This window comes from Hordeum vulgare, chromosome 7H (genome assembly GCF_904849725.1).
Source record: "Hordeum vulgare subsp. vulgare chromosome 7H, MorexV3_pseudomolecules_assembly, whole genome shotgun sequence".
Classification (NCBI taxonomy): domain Eukaryota; kingdom Viridiplantae; phylum Streptophyta; class Magnoliopsida; order Poales; family Poaceae; genus Hordeum; species Hordeum vulgare.
This window is the reverse complement of record NC_058524.1, coordinates 601,019,243-601,029,272: the sequence shown is the minus strand read 5'-3', so window position 1 is coordinate 601,029,272 and position 10,030 is coordinate 601,019,243. Positions and strand designations below refer to the sequence as shown.

At 44.3% G+C, this 10,030-nt stretch overlaps 1 protein-coding gene across 1 annotated transcript; it reads left to right on the top strand.

The window, feature by feature from the left end:
* Window positions 1–813: 813 nt before the first annotated feature.
* On the top strand, window positions 814–1,661 carry LOC123411157. Its single transcript, XM_045104092.1, has one exon. The coding sequence runs from the start codon at window positions 860–862 to the stop codon at window positions 1,433–1,435; it is 576 nt and encodes a 191-aa protein (XP_044960027.1). The 5' UTR covers window positions 814–859; the 3' UTR covers window positions 1,436–1,661.
* Window positions 1,662–10,030: the final 8,369 nt, after the last annotated feature.

Below are 10,030 nucleotides of genomic sequence, written 5' to 3'. Positions count from 1 at the left end.
ACCGCCGCCGATGAAAAATAACATTGATCGGAAGGACCCAATCCCAAGACACACGAATGTAGATGATCAACGACGAGATCCAAGCAAATCCACCAAAGATAGATCCACCAAAGACACACCTCCACACGCCCACCAAAGATGCTAGACGCATTGCTGGAACGGGGTCTAGACGGGAAGACCTTTATTCCATCTTCAAGAAGCCGCTGCAGTCTCGTCTTCCTGAGTAGGACACAAATCCTAATATATCTAAAAGAAACGACTAAAAACAAAGCCCTTCCGCCGGCCCTTGGCAGGATCCACAGTGCTCCCATGGCCCTAGGGCTATCGGAGACGAGGTGGACTTGCGGCGGCGCCGACGGGAGGCAGGAACCCTAGCTTTTTTGGAGTAGAGGCGGTAGTTGCTAGGCAAAGGTATCATTTACACACTACTAGTATCATTTATATACTCCCACCGTTCCTAAATATAAGTTTTTTTAGAGATTTTATTTGAAGACTACATACGAAATAAAATGAGTGAATCTACACTCTAAAATATATCTATATACGTCGGTATGTAGTCTTTTAGTGAAATATCTAAAAAGACTTATATTTAGGAAGGGGGAGTAGAATACGTTGAATACTAATGCACAGTATATAAATCTTGATTTTCCTATACCATATAATGCTCCTCATTCGTCATGCGCATGTAATGCATGCTATCTTGGCATGCTGGTCCACATCATTCATTAAATCAAAATTCTTTATCAAGCAAAGCGCACACATTATTTAATGCCACAAACAGTGTGAACAATGTGTATACATACTTACCTCATAAAGAAGCATCTCCCCACTAAGAGAGAGAAAGAAGCACACCCTCTCTATGACCATGGCGAAGATCATTCTCCTACTCCTCGTCCTGGCACCCCTCCGCATGGCCGCCGCAAGCACGGACTGCCCCGGCGTGCCGTCGCTGGACGGGCCTTTCGCGTGCGGCGAGTCGTGCGGCACCAAGCTCTTGCAAGACCTCTGCATCCACGTGATGGTCTGGGGCGGCGTGGACGTGTCCGGGGCGCACAAGGAGGGCGCCACCGGGTACGCGGTCCTCGCGGCGCGGTTCGCCGTGGAATCCATGGACGCCACGCGGCTCGCCGCCGGGAAGCAGCTCCGCCAGAACGCCTCGCTCTCCGGCCAGGAGAGGGACGCCTACGAGGGGTGCCTGAACGACTACGCCGCGGCGAGAAGCTCCATCGACCGCGTCGCCAACGAGATGCTGCCCCACTGCCGCTTCGCAGGGGTCGCCGACGAGTTCGCGCGTGGGGTGAAGAGCTTGGAGAGCTGCTGGATCCGGCTCATGCGGCCGCCTGTGAAGTCGACGATGCTGTACAACTTGGTCTGGTCCGACCGGTACAAACTGCTGCTCATTCACTTGCTTGATGGTAAACTACTTGGCATATGAGCGAGCGACGGGTCTGGAGGCCGTGCGCACACAGAGAAGGAGCAATCAAGAAATATGCGGGGTTTGGCCACACCGCTATATAGCTAGTTTCACAAGTACTGATCTAAGAGCATTTCTAATCGATCCATAATAAATTGGAGGAGTAAACCGCCGAGTATCCTGTAGAGGTGTATATTTTCTCCGTTTAAAAATGTGGGGTTTTAATCGAACTCGTAAACTTAATTAACTCCCTAGAACTCACATTTGGTCCATACATTTAATTTCGTCCTAGCTATGCGTCTATGTGCCGACGAGGCGACGATGGTGACCACGTCGGGACAAGCAACGCGAGCAAGGAGGATGTGGTGACCCCGGGACGTGCGGCCTTCCCTGAGGTTGGCTTCGTCCGCCCCATCGGCAACAAGCCAACAACACATAGGTCTCCTCCTCTACCTCGCCTTCGTTCACTGCATCTCGAGCTCCGTCCACCGTGCCTGCATCTCGCTCTTCTCATTGTTCCGCTTCCCCGACCCTTACCCAACTCACCATCGACCTTCCTTAGGTGAGCCGCATCTCTCTCCACCACTCCGGCTCCGTTTTCCCGTTGTTTGTGTCGTCCCAGTGAACAAATATGTTTCTGTATTGCTCGCCTCACATAGGGCGGCTGGATATCACATATATAGATTACAATACTTGATCATCAAGGAAGGTCAATAGGATCTCTAACCAAATCAATACATATCCGGTAGGTGATCATATTCCTAAGGAATACGTTAACATTCCCCCTCAGTTTGTGCGTCGTATGGCAAGAGGCACAAACTGGACCGAAACTCGGAGAAGAGCTGTGATGATAGCCCTTTTGTCATAATGTCGACGTACTGATGGAAGATGGCACATGTAGAACCCGCACCTCGCCAAGGGACACCTTCTCACGAACAAAGTGAATGTCGATCTCTATGTGTTTGGTACGATGATGTTGGACTGGGTTGGATGCCATGTAGACGGTGCTGACATTATCACAGAAGACAATGGTGGCAGTCGATAGGGGATGATGAAGCTCACCGAGAAGCTGTCGGATCGAACAACACTCAACAACGACATGAGCAACAACACGGTACTCTGCCTCGGCACTGGAATGAGATACCGTGGTCTGGCATTTTGACGACCCAGAGACCAAAGTATCACCGAGATAAACACAATATCCAGAGGTCGAGCGCTGAGTGTCGAGGCAACCAGTCCAGTCAGCGTCAGAGTAAGCTGTGAGACAGGTCGATGAAGAGGGGGCGATGTGCAAGATGAGGTCAAGGGTGCCCTTGATATACCAAAGGATACACCTAACCAGATGCATATGCGGCTCTCGAGGTGCATGCATATAGAGACAAGCCTGCTGAACAGCGTGCACGATGTCGGGTCGCGTGAGTGTCAAGTACTGTAGAGCACCGGCATAGCTGCGGTACTCGATGGGATCAGCGAGGAGAGACCCATCTTGCGTCGACACCTTGCATTTGGCGTCGATGGGAGGTGCCGACGGATTACAATCAACCATGCCGGCACGCTGGAGGAGATCCAACGCATACTGTCGCTGGGAGAGCACCATACCAGATGATGTGCGAGTGACAGCAATGCCGAGGGGGAATGATAAGGTGCCAAGATCCGTCATGGCAAACTCGAAGTGGAGTTGCTGAGTAAGACGCCGCACGAGCTGGTCCGTGGAGGCGGTGATGACAATGTCATCCACATATAGGAGAATGTAGGCGAGGTCATGACCACTCTTGTAGATGAACAGAGATACATCCGACTTGGAGGCGACGAACCCCATCCGGTGTGCAAAGTGAGCAAACCGCTGGTACCAAGCACGTGGAGCTTGCTTGAGACCGTAGAGCGATTTGTGAAGACGGCACACATAGTTGGGGCAGCGAGCATCGATGAAGCCAGGAGGTTGCTGGCAGTAAACCTCCTCGTCAAGATTGCCATTAAGAAAGGCGTTCTTGACGTCAAGCTGGTGAACCGGCCACGCCTATGAAACGGTAAGGCTAAGGACGATGCGTATCGTGGCCAGCTTCACCACGGGGTTGAATGTCTCGTCAAAGTCGATGCCTGGCTGTTGAGAGTAGCCACGGACCATCCACCGAGCCTTGTAACGAGCAAGGTTGTCGTCAGAGTGAAACTTATGCTTAGGGACGGGAAACGTCCGGAGGTGGAAGAGGCTGGATCGGGAAGTTTTTAGCTGATACCAAGTGAACAAATATGTTTCTGTATTGCAGGCCTCAGATAGGGTTGCTGGATATCACATATATAGATTACAATACTTGATCATCAAGGAAGACCAAGAGGATCTCTAACCAAATCAATACATATCCGGTAGGTGATCATATTCCTATGCAAAGATATCTCCCCTAATAATAAAGCGTGCAGCGCTTCTGACGTCCGTCGTCGGTCATTTTGCAGAAAATCCCTCGTAGTTTCAGGTAATTAACCCGCGGTCCAATTTTAAGTCAGAACGAACCGTTTTTTTGTCATTTTGCAGAAAAGTCCTCACAATTTTAGATAATCAACCCGCGGTCCATCTTTTAGTCACAGCCGAACCGTTTTTTTTTGCATTTTTCATAAAAATCCCTGATGTTTTAGGTAATCAACCCGCCATCCCTACGTAAGTCAGCCGAAACGATTTTTTGTTTTAACAAAAAAAACCCTAACTTTTTAGTTAATCAATCCATATTTTATCTAAAACAAAATTATCCATATCTTTTGAACCGTAACTCCGATTTTAACATGTTATATATGAAATTTGATTGAAAAAATGTGTAGAATCTAAATAGGATGTTATTTTTAGCTGTTTAATACTTCTTAAATATTATTTTTGGTGCAAATTTAATCTGTAGTGCACGGTCCTTTTTTTCCTCTCTTTCCGGCGATCATAGGAATTGCAATAAATATCCATTAAATTAAAATCAAATTGAGAGGAAAGAAAACATCGTTAACCACACATGCACACCTTTGGAAAATCTCGTGGGGAGAAACAACATATTTCTCATCTTATTTTGAGTGATTGTACATTCAAACACGTGTTCGTTGTATGAGTACTGAGGCCATCGTCGACAACACAAATGTGATGCCATGTGAAAATATATTGCGTTCAAAGCGTGTGTTATTTTCTCTTCCGTTGCAACGCACGGTTTTTTTTGCTAGTATGTACAAAAGGAATATGTTAACAGTCCCGCTTGAATTCGTACGTTGCTGCCATATCGAGTGCTTCATGCAGACACTGCGTCATCCCCTGCGGCGATGCACAAATCTACTGCAACCCCTCTCAACACACACTTGTGGTGATGCCGTTCCAGCCGATCACCATGGCCAAGCCAGGCTCAGCCTTGCATGTCCTTAGCCATGCCCTCACACCCACTAACTAGTGCCCACATGTCCTCCACCACGCACACGATCCACATGCGCGCCAGCGAGCTGTCGTGGAGCTTCCCTCCATGCATGCTTGCTAGGAGCTTGCAGCTACTCAAGGGCGACCGATGAGTGGTGGACTCCGGTGGGGTGCAGCGGCGACAGTCCTGGGCTAGTCCAAGGTGATAGGGACGGACAGGAGGTGCGGGGCATCTTCGAAGCAATGTTATTTACTTCAACCGGCCGCAGGCGAGTACATTTAGGGATCAAGAGGCGGCTAGAGTAAAAATTATCCTCCTCTAAATCTTTCGAGGGATCAGTTAGGTGTCGGTTAGACGAGAAATACATCCTCCTCTAACGCCTTTTAGGAGATCGGCTAGAGATGTTGCTTATGTCAATGGAAGATGAGTGTATATTATGGACTATTAAAGCATCTCCAACACAGCTTTTTTATATTTGCATTCACTTACTATTTTACAAAGTTGATCAAAAACTTTCACCAACAGCCTTTGTATAAGTGGCCCCTCATCATTTTTTTACTCCCTCCATCACATTATATTGGGCGTATCTCACAGGGCTCTGGGACCTAGATGTTTTTCTATTGGTAGGAAAAACCGAGCCAACGAGGTGTAGAAGCGCCTAATTAATCGCAAAAATGAAGCATTAGTAACCCTCCTTCCACTAAACGAGCGACTTCCTCGCATGCATTGGTGGAGACGGTTTCTAAAACACCCCAATTAATAGGCTAATTAATGCCATGCGCCTTATTTCCTTCTAATTGTGAAAAATATCGTTTTGAAGATACGTCCAATATACAGTGATGGAGGGAGTAGTAAATCTAAACATACATATCTTCTTTTCGTTATACCATTATATGTCGTAATTATGGAATATCTTAAGAGTAATTATTTGATCAAGAAACTTCAATGCTCAGTATAGAAATAAATTATTTAAATCAAATCTAAAATTCTTATTATGGCAACAGAATTATGACACAATCAAAGGAATCTCATAAATGTCAACTAAATTAGGATTAGGTTGACGTTATCACATCATTAATCATTACTTAATGGTTGCCAATGTACCGAAATAAAATTACCAACTTCTAGTTTTTCGTATACAACCCTAACACTACAAAAAGACTTGTTAACCGACTCTTACCTCATGCTTCTCAAGTTATCAATCCAACTCCCGCCTTCTACATGTGAAGTTACAAATCCAAGTATACACCATGGCATGCAAGGTGGCAATAGTAGTTGTATCTATGTTCATATTAACATCCAGGTTGTGTCATGGTAAGTAAGGAACATAGTATCAAATCTATACTTACCATATTTCGTGTCCTAATATGGATTTCTGTCAATACAGGTGCAGGAGGTCCGTGTACTCAAGACCGCTACAAAATTCCTGATCCTTGTCATGGTATACCATGTATGAATATTTGCATCCAAAGGAAATACCAAAAATGGGACATGTGGTTTTACTGAAAAGCCAGATGAAATTGTTTGCTATTGTTATAACTGCAAGGATAAGACTTCAATTGATCAATTAGTTCTTCCTCTCCAAGAGGAACCAAACAAAGTATGAACATGCAATATATGATGGCTTTTAGCTAGGTTGCTGTCTTTAATATGAAAATAAAGTGTTTGTTGTTAATAAAGAGATTGGTGGGAACTATGTCATTGTTATGAATTTTGAAAAATTATCCATGACATATGGGCTAATTAATAGGCTAATTAATGTCATGCGCCTTATTTCCTTCTAATTGTGAAAAATTATCGTTTTGAAGATACGCCCAATATACTGTGACGGAGGGAGTACAAAACTTGCTATATTTGCACCACACTTTGCATATTTGCTAAGCCAAAGGCAATTTTATAAATTTTTAGCAAGCCTCCTAAAGCCTCACTTTGTCTCAATGACAAATGGATCCTTGTACTAGTGTGTGCTGCTCGTGCGCTATGTGTGTGTGCGTGTGTGTGTGCGCGTGTGCGTGTGTATGCGTACGTACACGTGTGTGTTGCATGTGTATGTCTGTGTGTACGTGTGTGTGCTGCATATGTACGTGTGTGTGCTGCATGTGTACGTGTTTTTTGTATACTTGTACGTGTGTGTGCTGCATGTGTATGTGTGTGTGCGCGCGTGTGTACGTGTATGCGTTTTTTGTATACGTGCACGTGTGGGTGTTGCATATGTATGTGTGTGTACGTGTGTGTTGCATATGTACGCGTGTGTGATGCATGTGTACGTGTTTTTTGTGTACTTGTACGTGTTTGTGCTGTATGTGTACGTGTGTGTGCTGCATGTGTGCATGTATACATGGACGTGGGTTGTGTTAGTATACATATGCACATGGACGATTCTAGGGGGGCGAGAAGTGGCATGTAGAGGCGCTCAATATAGGTGTTAAATACGCATTAAATCATCTCTAGCAGATTTTAAAGTCGCTCATTAAAGCGTCCTAGGAGGGTCTCCTCACGCACCGTCTCAAATACCATTGAGACGCCCAGCAACCGTGTCTACATGGAAATGAGACGTTTTAAAAGCGGCCCTACAAAGCATGTCTACATGGATATGAGACGTTTGAGAGCGTCCTTACAAAGCGTGTCTACATGGACATGAGACATTTTGAGAGCATCCTTATGCCCCTAGTGACATGCTGTTAAGATCATGCTAGATGCTACAACATATATCCTTTTTCGCTGCAAAATGTTTTTTTTATTCAGTTGTGCTTAATAAAAGTACTTGTTAATGTCAAATAAATTGACTCCTATTTACATATCAGAAAATATTAAAAAAATTGTATTTCATTGCACGAAATAACAACATTGTATTACCGAGAGCAGTAGTAGTTTACAAACTCAATTGAACACATCATCTGTCAAAAATTACAATATCACAGACTAGTTGAAACATATCCACTCCTTGTAGTTTCTACATGATGATAATGGAAACAGTAACTCCTGGGTTTCTCTACTTCTGTAGTTTATCCTTGTGTAGCTTCCTTGAAAATCCGTGCATACAATTTTTTCTGCAAAGCAAGCCAAATGAGATATAAATATACTCATTGCAACTTCTACTGGTGAATTTTTCCTTTACTGAACATAGAACCATATGAACAGAGAATGGTATTTATGTACCATATAGCGTAAACATGCACACCAGAAGTTCAACCTAGTCCAGTAATGTCATGTCACCATATGAAGTATAGATACATACTGTAAAAAGAAGATCAATTGTGATGTCATCGATTGATTGGCTAAGGTGAGAATGCATGAAGTGTATTTGTAAGGAAAATAACAACAATTTACCAAGTAAGTATATACCAGACGAAGTATATGTAATAATAGAAGTTTAACATACAGGGCCTGAATTCTCATGGTTCATGACATTAATAGTCTCTAATCATTAATACTAGCTCCATATAAGATGACAATTTACCATAAAATTACTGAATTCTCATGGTAGTTAACATTAATTATCTTCGCTCTAACACAATATCTACATAAGCCAGCATGACATCATTTAATTAGCTGCTCCGACATAGTACAACACATGTGACCCAGATGTTTCACATAATCACATATGATTAAATTTTACCAACATCATAATATATCCATACATTTGCTATTTATCACACAACATGAGAAAATTTATGCAGATGAGAAACTACACGTACGAGTTGATCTCTCCCTATTATAGTAGAAAGCATGCTTATTCCAAAAAAAAATACTAGAACATGGGCGGAAAGTTCTTATTTTCAGTTCGGAGGGTGGGGTGTGGAGTTGGGGGAATAAAGGTGCTTCGATAGTTGATACATGATCATTATTAACTAATTGAAAAAGAAAGATCCATCAACAACACTAACCATCTTGTTTTATAAAGATATTCTTAGAGGCTTTTAATCAAGCACCTGCACACATGAGGCCCTGTATATTTTGGCAGTAAACAACAAAAAAAGCTATGAGTCAGACCCACATTAAATTGAACCGGTAGTATATAGTCAGTAAAAAGACGAGAGAGTACAAAGTAGTTTTTCCTATCTTAATACAGATGAGAGCGGCTCCAATTTTTTACTTGGAATGAATTGATAGAACAAATGAAATAATTTTTTTTTCACTCACCCATAGATAAGCTGGTGGATCTATTGATAAAGATCTAGTGAGCACGTCGTGTGAGCTCGCGCGAGATCCCTTATGGCCTCCAAATCACCCGCGAGCTCGCTGCTAGTCGAGAGGTGCGGGCACGAGGTCAACCTACCCAATCGCAACAAGCTTCGCATGCAGAGGAGCTTTAGATGATTTTTGGTCGTGCGACGTCCGGTTCTCAGTGGATGGGTCAAAGCATAGCACCGTTGATGGAGAGGATGCCGAGGAAATAAAACAGAAACATATAGAAAAATGGATCTCAAAATCGGATCGACGATGACAATGAACACACAAACAAACACACAGCTTACCTTCCTTCTTCCTCGTGATCTTATTCTTTCTCTTCTACCATGTTTCCTGTTTGGCAATCTGTCTCATAAACACTGGTGATGGTGGACCGGGATGCAAACTTGGGTGGAGTCAGTTACTCTGGAGGAGGTGGCGAAGGGCAGTTCCGTGCCCAGTCTAGCACCCATCGTCTCCCCTTCCGGCAGGCCGCACGGAAACGGGAACGGCGCGTCCTGCACCATGTGCTGGAGATCAGAGTGGGTCTGGGCCCTGCGTGGAGGCCGGCATCCCTGGGGCTGCTACTGGTGGCCGGCGGCTGCGCAGGGTGGACTACAAGTTTGCTACGGTGAGTTCGGGATGGGGAGGAGCAGGAATTTGGCAGAGGAGGCGGTGACATGGCGGCGCTAGGTTTGAGGTGAGTTGCTCTCTGTTTCATGGTAGTATAGTTATTTTCTTAACCCATGTCGCACGATGGAGGCCCATACCGCACGATCTGAAGGATTACAGATGATCGTAGTTGAACAAGAACTACCTTTGTATAAAAAAACAGATATACTTGAACCACGTACATTCTTTTAGCCAAAACTCCAGGGACGATGCCGTGCGCGTCTCAAAAAACGTCCCTATGCACTAAATAATTTTTAATAATGTGACGAAGATAAAAGCGTCAAAACCATAACGTCTCTACAGGCCTATTTTGTTGTAGTGGGGCTAGACCCCCTAACAAATTGTTTTTTCTACTATGATAGTGGTTGTTGTGGCCAAAAAATTTCATTTTAGATGAACT

What these genes read in the sequence shown, in the direction of transcription:
- LOC123411157 (XM_045104092.1), top strand. Translation starts at nt 860, where the DNA reads ATGACCATGGCGAAGATCATTCTCCTACTCCTCGTCCTGGCACCCCTC.